This window comes from Castor canadensis, chromosome 13, assembly GCF_047511655.1.
Source record: "Castor canadensis chromosome 13, mCasCan1.hap1v2, whole genome shotgun sequence".
NCBI lineage: Eukaryota > Metazoa > Chordata > Mammalia > Rodentia > Castoridae > Castor > Castor canadensis.
The window spans coordinates 7,767,983-7,781,768 of NC_133398.1; the positions used below are offsets into that span (position 1 = coordinate 7,767,983).

Consider the following 13,786-nt stretch of genomic DNA (forward strand, 5'->3'; position numbering starts at 1 on the left):
CTCGAGTCTCAAATTGGTTAGGTACTGCTCAAACATGCCCCAATAACCCTGACAGTCTTTCATCAACCTGTATTACATTGTTTCTTATGTTCCTGACTTCCTGTGGGCAGACATGCACTGTGTGGTAGAGACCAAGAGATCATGGCTCCCCAACACCTGTCCCTCCGAGATTTTCATGCAGGCAGAAGCTGGCAAGCCTGCTGGTCACATGGAAGAAAGGGGGGCGAGGTGGGGGAGCCTGAAGGAAGGAATCGTTTTTCCTGGGACTCCCCCCACCTGAGTCCTGCATACCACCCCTCCTCCGTGGTAAAAGGATATGGTCCAGGAAGTTGAGAGGGATGTGGATCAAGGCACCGATGCTTCAGGTGAGGTGAGAGTTGTGTGGTGTCCAAAAAGCCTGAGTCTAAGAAGCCCATCCCAGTCCTTATTCCATCTCCAGTTAGGTCAGCAGCAATCACCCCAAACTGAAGAGGGCAGGGCAGGGCCACATGGAATCAGGCAAACACTGAGCACATGTGAAGTGGAGGTGGATGTGTCATTTGACATGATCCTGACCCTGATCAAGTCTTGTTCTCAGAAGGCACCCAGGCTGGTAGGAGAGGCCACCTCGTGGTGTGATACATGGGTGAGGAACTGGGATCAGAAGCCAGACAGACCTGGGTTCTGGCTCAGCCACCACTCTACTGTGTGACTGACAGGTTGTTTACCCTCTCTGAGTTTGAGTTTCCTCATTTGCAAAACAAGAACAATGGATGCAACCTCATAAGGTGTTTGTGAAAATACCTGGTGGCATTATGTCAATGTATAAAGTGTGAAAAAAAAAACCAGAAGTGAGATGCCCACTGCCTGAGAGCCAGCATCACCTGGGCTTCTGTGGTGAGCCTAGAGGATAGGAAGATGCACAGTGTCTGAAGTTGGAATGGAATGCACCACAGGCCGGGGGCACTGAGGTGCCACCTAGTGCATCTCTAGGTGTCAGGGGCTGGGTCACATGCAGTACCTTACCAAGTATTCAAAGCACCCTTTGGAGATGGGTCCTTATAGCTAAGACCGCTGGCCCTCTTCAAATATCCAGGTGCCTTCCCTCATTCCCCAGAGTCCCACAGTTGACTGAGGTGACACAGTGAAGCCTGCCAAGTTGGGGCTGAGTCTGCCTGGAGTTCAGACATTTTTCTCTGTCTCTGTCTTCCACCACCATGGGGACTCTGGTGGCCACATGTCCCAGCAAATGGAGGAGGGCTACCAGATCCTCATCAGAGCATGGGAGACAAACAGACCTTTATTATGTCCAACCATGGAGATTTTGGGGCTTTTCTTGAGGCAGCTAGTGGTAATTATCCTGGAGAATACAGTACTACTATTCTTTCCACTTCAGAGAGGCAAGGCCATTGCCCATAGTTGCACAGTTCTTGAATGAGCAGAGTAGGACCCAAACCCAGGCCTGATACTAATGGTTGAATTTTAATCTTTTTTTTTTTTTTTTTTGGTAGCACTGGGGTTTGAACTCAGGGCCTCATGCTTACTAAGCAGGCACTCTTGCCACTTGAGGTACTCTGCCAGCTCTTTTTTTTGCGATGGGTATTTTCAAGATAGGGTCTCACCAACTACTTGTCTGGGGTGGCTCCAAACCATGATCATCCTGATCTCTGCTGCCTAAGTAGCTAGGATTACAGATGCCCAGCCACTAGCTGAGTTTACTTCCTTTACCCCATGACAGCTGTCTCTGGCACTGCCACCCCCCTGAAATCTGTAAGAAAGTCTAAGAGAGACATCTAGATGGGCAGCTGGAGTATTCAGAGCATGCCTAAGTCAGCTGTGAAATCCTACCAATCTACAGTTCACAGAGAAGTCACAGCGCCCTACTTTCTCTTCTGCCAAACATGAAAACATGCAATGCAGAAAATGATAGCAACAGGCATCCTCACCTAGGAGGGTTACCACTGGGGACTGGAATTCTCATTCTGCACATTGACTTACAAGCGGTAGATTTTTCTGTGAAAGCTGTCTTGACAAAAGGGAGCTGGGCACTGGTAGTCACACTTGTAATCCTAGCTACTTGGGTGGCTGAGATTGGGAGGATCAAGGCTGAGGCCAGCCTGGGAAAATAGTTCATGAGACCCTATCTCCAAAATAACCAGAGCAAAATGGACTGGAGGTGTGGTTCAAGTGGTAGAGTGCCTGTTTTGCAAGCAGGAAGGCCTGAGTTCAAACCCCAGTCCCACCAAAAAAATAAAAAAGATTAATGTTAGGGGATAAGAAAGAGTAAAAAAAGGTGGTAAATTTGACCAAAGTACATTATATGCATGTATGGAAATATCATAATGAAACCTCTTCTTACAAGTAATATACACTAATAAAATCTTTTAGAAAGCTTTTTAAAAAGACTAATGTTGACTTTAAATAAGAAACACTGAGCCCAGTGGTTCACTCCTGTAATCCTAGAGAGAGAGATCAGGAGGATGGTTCGAAGCCAGTCCATGCAAATAGTTCTGAAGATCCTATCTCGAAAAAACCCTTCATCAAAAAAAAAAAAAAAAAAAAGAAAGAAACATAAGACTGGTGGAATGGCTCTAGTGGTACAGTGCCTGCCTAGTGAAGCCCTAAGTTCAAACCCCTGTACTGCAAAAAAATATATATAAATAAGCAAATAAACAAGAAACAGTTGGGGAGAAAGAAGAATGAAGGGATGAACCAAATCTGGGTACATTGTGCACATATATGGAAATGTCACAATGAAACCCCCTGTATGACTAATACATACTAATAAAAACATTTAAGAAAGGAAAGAAAAAAAGAAAAACAGAGCCCAGGGCTAATGGCTCACGTCTGTAAATCCTAGCTATTTGGGAGGCTGAGATTGGGAGGATCCTGGTTCAAGGCCAGCTTAGGCAAATAGTTTGTAAGACCCCATCTCCAAAACAACCAGAGTAAAATGGACTGGAGGTGTGGCTCAAGTGGTAGAGTGCCTGCTTTGCAAGTGCAAAGCCCTGAGTTTAAACCTGTCACACCAAAAAGAAAAAAGGTTTCTTTATCTCAGCTACTCAGAAAGCTGAGACAAGATCACTACTTGAGCTGGGCGCTGGTGGCTCACAACTGTAATCCTAGCTACTCAGGAGGCAGAGGATCACGGTTTGAAGCCAGCCTGGGCAAACAGTTCCGCGAGACCCTATCTTGAAAAAAACCTATCACAAAAGGCCTGGTGTAGGCCCTGAGTTCAAACCCCTGTACCACAAAAAAAAAAAAAAAAAAAAAAAAATCACTACTTGAGCCCAGGAGTTCAAGACTGGCCTGGGTAACACAGCAACATATTGGTGACAATATGCCTAAAAACAACAACAACAACAACAAAAAAAACAAAGAAACTCTTACAGGATATTTATTTGGGAATAAGAGGAGGCCCTGTAATGTTGAGAACATATGCCATGGGAACTATGGGAATATTCCAAGGGAACAGGGTAAAAAAACTGTTTAAGTCAAAATGAGAAGGGTTACATAAATTACTCCTGAAACAGTAATCCTCAGTTCCAAACATTAGTAACAAGGGTAGCGCCAGCCCAAGGCGGAAGACACAGTTGTGGGGCTTTTTTTTTTTTTTTGGTACTGTGGACTAAACCTAGACCCCCAGCCCCTAGCAATAGTCTTTGTGTGATTTGTATGAGGTTGTGGTTTTGAATATCTTTTGTGATAGTTACTATTAGGCATGTGTGATGACACCTTTTTCCAAAATCTTTATTTTAGTTAGGGATTGACATAAGCTATTCCATTTTGGTTGTGACAACTTTTTTTTTTTTCTTTTTTGGTGGTACTGGAGTTTGAACTCAGGGCTCCATACTTGCTAGGCAGGCACTCTTGTGATGAGTCTTTTTGAGATAGGGTCTTGCCTGTGTATTTGCCTGGTCTGAATTCGAACTACAATCTGCCAGATCTCTGCCTCCTCAGAGGCACCCTGCTGGTTCTGACAACTTTCATATCCTGTGTAGCCCAAGCTGGCCTCAAACTCATAGCCCCCTGAGTGCCAGAATTACAGATGTGCACCACCATGCTCAGCTTAGCAGTTCTTTTTTTTGGGGGGGGGGTGGGTACTGAGGTTTGAACTCAATCTCAAGCTTGCTAGGCAAGTGCTGTACCACTGGAGCCATGTGCCTGGTCCAGAGTAGCTCTTATTCTTGTTGGAGGGTTTTAAAACAGACCTTAGAAGAAAGTAATTTGGGATTTCATGTAGTCTATATGTAGATTAGGAGAACCTGAAAACAACAGAGCTGTAATCTAATTAACAGATACAGTTTTTCCTTAGAAACATAATTTTTCTCTCTGCAGTCATCCTGAATTTGATCAGATAAAGAAAAGCCGGTTTGTTTGCAAACTAGTTTTATGAAATTTGGGTTGATGATTGACATGAGTATAGCATAGCAAGAGAAGTGATTGAACATATAGCAAAAGTGTTTTTATATAAGAATTTTTTTTTTTTTTGTGGTACTGGGGCTTGAACTCATAGCCTACACCTTGAGCCACTCAACCAGTTCCCCCTTTTGTGAATTTTTTTTTTGAGACAGGGTCTCGTGAACTATTTGTCCAGGCTGGCTTTGAACCGTGATCCTCCTGATCTCTGCCTCCTGAGTAGCTAGGATTACAGACATGAGCCACTGATGCCTGGCAAGAATTTTATTTATTTTATTTTATATGATTGATTGATTGTGGTACCCAAGCTTGAACTCAGTGCCTTCACCTTGAGCCACTCCACCAGCCCTATTTTTGTGAAGGGTGTTTTGAGATAGGGTCTCTCAGAACTATTTGCTCAGGCTGGCTTCAAACTGCAATCCTCCTGAAGAATTTTATTTTGTAAAACAAATTTTTTGTCCTAAATTAGATCAGCTGGATTTTTTCCAGTATGTGAAGAAAGCAATAAAGGACAAAACTGAAGTTTTAAGTGTCAGAGAATGTTTGAGCAAGTTGTGCAGGTCTGAGGAACCTGCAAAAGGTTTATGAAAGATTAATGTCATGAAAGGAATTGTGAATGCAATCAAGATGACTAAAACTTAAAAACAGTTGGTGAGACCCCATCTTAACTAATATGCTGGGTGTGGTGGTACATGCCTGTCATCCTGGCTATTTGGGAAGCTGTAGGTAGGAGGATCACTATCTGAGGCCCACCCAGGGGAAAAAATAACTATCCAAAAAATAACAAAAGCAGAGAGAGAATGACCCAAGCCTTGTATGCACATATGAATAATAAAACAATGAAAAAAAAAAAAAAAGAGCGAGCAAGAATGAGGAACAGAAAGAGGAAGAGAGAGAGAGAGAGAATGAATTACTTACAAAGTTTTTCCAGAAATTGAACATTAACACACTGACACAAAACCAGAACTTGGCAATGCTGTTGTTCCTCACTCAACTCTTACCTGATTCTCCCAAACTCAGAAAGTCACAACTGCAAAGTAGTCTGCTATGCCACTAACTGGCTTGGTGACCCTGGGCAAGTCACTTTGCCTTTCTGAGTCTCAATTTCCTTATCTGTAACATGGGGCAGTAATAGTAGTTTCTCATAGAGATGGCAGCTTTCAGGCACCTGGCACGGTACTGGCATGTGGAAGGCTGTTGTAATCTGAAGCAGGCTGCCTCTTTCAGGTACAATCAGGCTATCAGAGGAGAGGGAGTCAGTGTAGACATTCAAACCAAGATTGCACAGGTTTATTAACAAATGGGATACACATATCCAGACACAAGCATCACTGCAACATTTCAGGCAGTATCCCTTTCTCCCTGCTCCCTCCTGACTTAGTTTGGGCTCTTTAGAAAAGGGCTTCTTAGATACCTTAAAAGCAACTGAGGCCAATAGGAAAAGGGGACCAGGAACTAGAGAAAAGGTTAGATCAAAAAGAATTAACCTAGAAGTTAACACACACGCACAGGAAATTAATGTGAGTCCTTATCTCAACTAGCAAAAACCCTTGTTCCTTCCTATTATTGCTTATACTCTCTCTTCAACAAAATTAGAGATAAGGGCAAAATAGTTTCTGCTGGGTATTGAGGGGGTGGGGAGGAGAGGGAGGGGGCGGAGTGGGTGGTAAGGGAGGGGGTGGGGGCAGGGGGGAGAAATGACCCAAGCGTTGTATGCACATATGAGTAATAAAACAATAAAAAAAAAAAAAAGAAAAGAAAAGGGCCCCTTGCACTTTCTCTGTGGAAACTCTATATGTGCACTGGCTGGGCTCACTGCTTCTCATGTCTGTATCTGCTGTCCCTGTGGGCTGTGGACAAGAAGCTGGGAGCCACTGTTCAGTCATTCAAGTCCAGATCAAATTCTGGATACAACTCTTTGGTGGTGACACCTCGGATCACAGCTGAAAGGAAGGATGGAAGGATGACTGTCCAGTGGGAAGAAGTGGAAGGGAGCAGGGCCAAAACCCTGGAGCAGCAGCAGTGCCCTGACCCACTCAGGGTCTGACTTCCAGCCAGTGTCCACACTTACACCTGCTCCTCCTTCCAGGCCTCTTCCCTGTGGGCCCGGTGTGGCCACCCGATACTAACAGCCTGAGTGACTCCATGTGACATGTACCATGTTCAGCACTTGGCCTGGCACACGTGACTGTCCCCGAACCCTCATCCCATTGTGCAGAAGGAAATGAAGCTCCCCTAGAGTCCTTCCTCACATACAGCAGCAAGTCATCCGCTTAAAATGTACACTATCTTTCACACCTGATGAGAGCCAGGAGCCATCCCTGGCCCATCTGCAGCCTGTGTGACACTGTCTTGCAGCTCTCCCTCAAAGACTCATCCTTTCCTTTGCTGGGAAGGCGCCACCTTCTTCAAGCTCAGTATCCTCGTCTCTGCCCTTCGTTTCCTTCATAGCATGCAGCATGCTATATAATTAATCTGCTCCTTCACCTACTACTGATTGACCATTCCACCCACCCCAGCACTAAAACCTAAGCCACAGGAGAACAGACATCAAGTGTCAGCTTTGCCAAATGTCCTCACACTCCAGAGTGCCTGACACAGAGCAGGTACCCAATAGCTACTCACTGGAGCCACTGGCTCCAGGTCATATGACCTAGAGGTGGGACAGGTCTCCAGCTGGGATCTAGTAAGACCCATTCTCTAGTGAGACACAGAGAAACACTGGATTCCTCTGTGCTGTAGAATTCTAAATGCTGATGGGGATTTCTGTAACAAGTACTAACTCATATCACAACAGGACAGAGAACCCAGATCTGAACACTATCCCACTGGCTGCCAAACATAGGGTGCCTACCGATCTAGGCCACATGAAGGACCTGGAGGGTTTGTTTGAGGGATCTACATATTTCCTTACCTCCAAGACTACCTTACCTCCAAGGTGGGCTGACTTAGCCAGCCAAGATAAGGTATTTGCCTTGGCTAAGGCCCTCTGGATAGTAAAATTTAGTTCAAGGAAGAACAAAATATCCCTTTAAGCTGCAAAAGTGGTCCTCTTTGGCACTTGTTGCCTGTTTAGCAAGTTGGTCACTTGAGGCACAGAGGGCATCACAATCACTCTGCAGGTCCCGGAAGAACAGAGACCTTCAGTGCCCTGTCTTGTAGGTGTGCAAGTACTGCTCAAACCTGCTCCAAAGTAGTTGAGGAGAAAACCCTGGGGCTCAGGTAGGAACTGCACAGCTGCTATGCTGGGTGGCCAGGGGGAACAGAGGCTGGTAAGAGGGGCTGGAGCATTCCAGGAGTGGGGCAGCTGAGAAGAGTGGGAGGGGTGGTAAATGGAAGGCCTAGGAGCAAAACCCAACTTCCTTAGGGAGGGGTCACCTGCTCACCTAGTTTGCCCAGCAGCATCTGCCCTACATCCTTGATGTCATTGTACTCATGGAGCTGAGAGATGTGGTCATCCAGTTCATCCACACTGTAGCCCCTGGGGTGAGAGAGGGAGAGACAACGTTGTTGGGAAAGTTGATGAGGATATCAGACTTGGACAGCAGTTGGGCGTCTGTTTAGCAAATGTTCACTACAGGCCTAGAAGGTGCTAGGCATTGGGGATATAGGGTGGCAGGACAGTCCCTGCCTCCTGAGGCTTACAGTTGGGTAGGGGATCTGCGCAGCCTTCCACACTCCTAGCAAATGTGCCCTGTACACTATGGATGGGTCCTCAGCCACACTGGCACTGTACTATTCTGACCACAGCTGGGGAACTCAGAGATGGACATGTTGCCCAGGCAACCTGGCAGATCTCCTCAAGTGTGAGATGCACATTTGAGGGCTATTCAACCTCTGTCCTGTGGCTGGAGCCAGGGCTGTGGAGAACTCAAGAAACTGCGGAAGAGCCAGCTTCTCAGATGCACTGAAAACCCCACCTTCAGAGAGAGAAGCAGTCTACATACAGATGGAAGCAGAGGCTAGCACGTAGCTCCAGAAAGAGCACAGCCTCCATTCCCAAGCTTTCTGTTAGGTAGCAGTTAGCCATGAGTGATGGAGACATGCAAAGGAAACTTAAAATGGAAGGCTCTTCAAGGTCTCTGAGAGAAAAACACTTAACAGCCCCTGTTAGGATCAAAGTAGTCTACCAAGGTCATGGGCTGTCACAAGATGTTTTTGAGTCACCCACCCTAAGGTGGGTTGACATCAGTTCTAAAACCATAGATCTTTACTTACTTAACAAAACAGAGACCCAGACTGTAAACCATACCTTAGGGGTTGGGTGGACCCAGTGATATTTTGTACTTTGTAAATCTGTAGACCTACCCTAGCCTACTTTAACCATGACTTCATCAACATGGGCTGGTCCTAAGGAAGGATTTAACACTTCAAGCCCCTTCCACCTCAATTAAAACTTGTGCCAGGGTAAAAACAATTGTTATTCTTGTTCTCTCTCTAGAAATGACCCGCTTTCAGTCTACTGAAAATAAATTCCTTTCCTAATAAACTTTATTATCACTTCACATTTTGCCTGAATTCTTCTCTCACCAGACATAAGGATTGAGCTAGATAGCTGCACTGACTGTTTGGTAACACTTTTCTTTTTTTTGCAGTACTGGGGCTTGAACTCAGGGCCTACACCTTGCGCTACTCCACCAGCCCTCATTTGTGAAGGGTTTTTTCAAGATAGGGTCTCATGCCTGGGCTGGCTTTGAACTGCAATCCTGCTCTGTCTCCTGAGTAGCTAGGATTATAGGTGTAAGCCACCAGCGCCTGGCTTGGTAACACTTTCTAGTTTCTGGTTCCAGACTATCTCCAGCCTGATCACCACCCCATCAGAGAGGCTGCTGAAAGATACCCTGAATCCAGTGCCCAGACCTTTTAGTGCAACTGGGTTTGTTACTGGGTACTAGCTAAGTTATTTACTTATTTATTTATTGGCAGCACTGGGCTTTGAACTCAGGGCCTCACACTTGGTAGGCAGGTGCTTTTACCACTTTAGCCACTCCTGCAGCCCTTTTTTGTGACTTTTTTTTTGAGATAGGGTCTTGAGAACTACTTGCCTGGGTTGGCTTTGCCTCCTGAGTAGCTAGGATTACAGGCGTGAGCCCCCAGCACCCAGCCTTTTTTTTTTTTTAATTTTTGGGGTGTACTGGAGATTGAACCTGGAGCCCCACATATGCTAGGCGAGTACTCTACCACTGAGCTACACTCTGAGTCCTCTTTTTTTTTTTGTAATGCTGGGGATTGAACTCAGGGCCTCAAGCACACTATGCAAGCTTTCTACCACTGGGCTATAACCCCAGTCCAAAAGTTATCTTCACCACACGAAGGGGCCCAAAAGGACTTACTCAGATATTAGTTGAGCGATCTCCTTCTCCAGCATGTCCCTCTTATCCTTCAGCTTCTGAATGTCAAGATGCAGGAGCTCCTCACTGGTCCCATCAGCCTGGCCAGACTTGGGAGAAGGGCGCTGAATGCCAGAAAAAGTCCTCAGCTGAACTGACCAGTCCCACACTCAGAGCCTGTGTCATGTCCCCCGATTCCCAATTCTTGCTAACAGACCCCTGACCCCCAGAATACTACATTTCTCAGCTTCCCATGGAATTGGGTGACTAAGCTGTGGCCAGTGGAACTTCAGAAATGACTTTAGGCTGGTGGAGTGGTTTAAGCAGCAGAGTGCCTGCCTAGCAAGCCTGAGGCCCCGAGTTCAAACCCCAGCTTCTCCAAACATGCAGACAAAATAAACAAACAAGTGGCATATGCAATGTCTAGAAGCTGTCCTTTCAAGGGGAGGGCATGCCTTTCTCTGGCCTCTCACTGTCCAGATACAGATTAGTATTAGAGCTGACCAGTGCTCTTGGGTTATGAGGCCGAAGTCTTGTGAAGGCCTGGATTCCTGATGGCTGTTTAAGTCACTATGTGGGTTGTCTTCCACTCCCAGCCAAAACTAATCCTAACTAACAGGCCCATTCTGGCCTTCAATCTAAACCCAGAGAATCTGCCCCAGGCCTCTTTCTTGGGTTCTCCTTTCCAGTCTACAAGGTCAGGGCTGGTGGACTGGCTCAACAGTAGAAAACCTGACTAGCAAGCGTGAGGCCCAATGCTGCCAAAAAGTCTGCAAGGTCATTGTGGTTACAATGTCATGCCTAACTAAACCCTTCCCTGGGGCTATAGTTCATCTTTACCCTTTCTACCTCTAAAAGTTTCTGAAGGACAGCGACTAGTACACAGCTAATCTACAGGAAGTATATGCTGGATATAGGGAGCCATAGTTTGTGTTCTCAGGTCAGTGTCTTCTGACCAATCACTTGGCAGTAGTGAGTGAGGAGTGTGTTAGTGGAGCAAAGGCTCCAAGACAAGACATCCATCCAGCCGGACCCTTCCATTCAGGGAACAGATGGTCAAAGCCCAAAGAGAAAATGCCTAGCAATTAGGTCCTTCCTCCAGATAGCTCTAGTCAGAGCCTATTCACAGGTCACCTCATCAGAAAGGTCTTCCCTGACTCCCTGCCTAAAGTGGTGATGTGTCAATCAGCCACTGTCACTGTTCCTTTGTCTTTGTGTGTGTGTGTGTGTGTGTGTGGTACTTGGACTTGAACTCAGGACCTACACCTTGAGCCCTTTTTTTTGGTGGAGGGTTTTTTTTTGAGATAGGGTCTTGCGAACATTTTGCCAGGGCTGGCTTCAAACCTTGATCCTCCTGATTTCTGCCTCCTGAGTAGGTGTGATTACAGGCGTGAGCCACCGGTGCCTAGCTTGGCCTAGAATTCTTGAAACTTCTCACTCAGCTTCTCTAGTGTTGGAACTACATGCTTTAACCCGGTATTTTAATCTACTTTCTCACCATTATTATTTTCACACATTGTTATTCTGTAAACCCCACTGGAGCAGGGACCTTGTTTTCTTCACACTGCTGACAGCACAGTGTCTATCTGGTACATAGTAGATACTAAAACATTTGTCAAATGAAAGAGTGAGTGATAAATAACAAATAATCAACTAATTATAAGTCTGAAAAATCCTTTGAAGTACAGTGTGCTAAGGAAATGTCTAACAGGGAAACTGGACTGAGCCAGAAGTAGGGGCTAAGACTTCCCATGGAAGCTGAATTTTAAAGAATGACTAGGCATTAGTCTGGCAAAAAGCTAGAAGAAAGGGCTGGATACATAACTCAAGCGAAGGAGTACCTGCCTAGTAAGCACAGGGCCTTGCCTTCAAACCTGAGTCACTCAAAAAACTATTAGAAAGTATTGCAGACAGAGGGGCTGGTATACTTGAATGCGCTAACACAGGAGAGAATACATGTGTTCGAGGGAAGGAGTGGTTTCCATGTGCGTGGCATGGGTGAGTGAAGTGACAATGGTGTAAACAAGACCACTTGAGGGGCTCTTAGAAAGGAGGTGAGGAGAAGCTCACTGCTTGAGCCTGGGTACCACTGGCAGATGTGAAGACAGTGGGAGGAGTTGCTCAGTGGTCCTGGTTAGGGTATAATTATAGTTTCAGGCTCAGCAAGAGGGAAGGCAAAGATACTCTGCAGGCAGGTCTAAGTATCCAGTGTCAGGGCTGGTAAGACACCAGAATTGTGGGCATTGGAGTAAGGTGAAGGTTTAAGACACAGACCTTTGAGGCTGTGTAGAAAAAAAACTGGAGAGAGGAGGGCAGAACCACTCAGAAATGCCCATTTTACATACAGAGCAGCAGGAGGCAGAGGGGCAAAGAAAAACAGGCAGATCAGGATGACCTCCTGCAAAGAGGGCCAAGAGGACAAAGTCAAAGACCTGGTTAAGAGCTCAGGCTCCACAATGAGAATGCTCCAGTTCAGACCCCCATCTCTGGTGCTTCCTAAGTGTGAGACTGAATTTCTCTGGTGCTGAGAGACTTTGGCTATAAAATGGAAATGATAAAGTTATTGGAAGGATTTAGGAGAGGCTGATATATTAAAGTAAGCTGACTGGGATGAAATAAGTGCTCAATAAAGCCTTGCCTTAGCTGGGTATGGTACCACACATCTGTAGTCTTAGCACTTGGGAAGGTGAGGCAGGAGGATTGCTTGAGCTCTAAGTTTGAGGTCAGTCTCACCAACGTAGTGAAACTTCTATCTCTAAATAAATAGTGTTTTTTTTTTTAAAGGAAAGAAATTAATTAGCATGAAAGAGTAAGGCATGATCTGTGGAATCCCAGATCCCAAGATACAGACCATGACACTGAGTTTCCTTGAGAGAAAGCGCCACCACTTTGACATCCCAGCTTCCACTTACTCATCCTTGTCTCTGACCTGACCACTTCTGGCGAACCCTCCTTGCATCCCTAAGTCTGGGCTCACCATCTTTGAACCATGCTCAAATTGTCTGATTTATCCTTCTCAGTCTTTGGCTCCTGTAGGGTAGGAGCCAGCTGGCTGGCACAGACCTGCATCCCAGTGGGTTAATCAAGGAAGGGCAGGAAGAAGGGAAAGGGAGGGGAGGTATTAAGAAATGACCTGAGGGGGAAAAAAAAAAGAAATAAAAGAAATGACCTGGAGTTTCTCAGAACAGGACTGCTAAGGAAAGGCTTTGAAGAGGGCAGAGGTGGGTATGCTGCTGTTGATGGAGGAGGGCAGCGGGGTAGGGGGAGGGCTGGAGGCTGGGAGGAAGGGAAGGGAGAGGACAGACATACTCACAGGGGACCGGAAGGCCCTATGGCAACTTCGGTTCAGTCCTGGTTCAGTCCTGCAGAGGAATGGGAGAAAGGCTGATTGGACCGAGAGCTGCTTTGAGAGGAACGGGGTACCATGGGGATGCCGGGAGGAGCAGCAGCTGGGAAGTAGGAGACCAGGATTAGATCCAGCTGTGTGGGGGGTCAGATACACTATCAGGATCAGGGACCTTCGAAGAAGGGGTATGTGTGTGTGTAAAGGGGGGTGCTGTCTGGAGGAATGAATGGGAGACTACTCTGGAACTGATTTCTAACACGTGAAAGTAGGGTCAGAGTTGTGAGGAGTTGGGAAAGGGGCTATATCAGTGACGCGCTGTCCCCTTTTGCCTGTCCCTCGCCCACCTCCTGAGCCCTGGGGTCCGAGGCCCCCGGGTAGGGGGACTGTGCAGCGCAGGAGGGTCCAGGGCAACAGCGGGAGAGCAGCTTCTTAGGTCCGCCAGGTAACTAGAGTTTCGTGATGGACGCCACAAATCGTCGCGTGTAAAGCTACGCGTGTACCCAGAGAAAGCTGGATCCGCCTGGGCGGGGGTTAGGCCAGGCTGCGCGCGCAGCTCTCTCTGCGCCTCCACCCGTTGCTCCTGGCTCGCGGCGAACTCTCCACGCCCCTCTCCACCAGTTCGTCTTTCTCACTAGCCAATAGGATGATATGCTTTAGGCCACGCCCAAATCCCATGGTGCCTAGTACCGCCCTAGATCCGCCTCTTCTGGCT

General features: G+C 46.7%; 1 protein-coding gene across 1 annotated transcript; it reads right to left on the reverse strand.

Annotated features, from left to right (window-relative positions):
• Positions 1 to 5,662: 5,662 nt before the first annotated feature.
• On the reverse strand, positions 5,663 to 13,749 carry Swi5 (SWI5 homologous recombination repair protein). The gene is made up of 6 exons (XM_074052670.1): positions 13,737 to 13,749; positions 13,419 to 13,701; positions 13,042 to 13,090; positions 9,732 to 9,853; positions 7,785 to 7,879; positions 5,663 to 6,341 (listed from the first exon to the last, which is right to left on the reverse strand). Exons 1-6 carry the CDS (start codon positions 13,747 to 13,749, stop codon positions 6,277 to 6,279), a joined length of 627 nt encoding a protein of 208 aa, XP_073908771.1. The 3' UTR covers positions 5,663 to 6,276.
• Between the last annotated feature and the right edge of the window lie 37 nt (positions 13,750 to 13,786).

Bases quoted from the DNA above. Each gene is read 5' to 3' on its own strand.
- Swi5 (XM_074052670.1), bottom strand. The intron at 9,854-13,041 runs GTGAGTATGTCT...TCTGGCATTCAG, and splicing joins ATAGGGCCTTCCGGTCCCCT to CGCCCTTCTCCCAAGTCTGG. The intron at 7,880-9,731 runs GTAAGTCCTTTT...CTCTCACCCCAG, and splicing joins ATCGCTCAACTAATATCTGA to GGGCTACAGTGTGGATGAAC.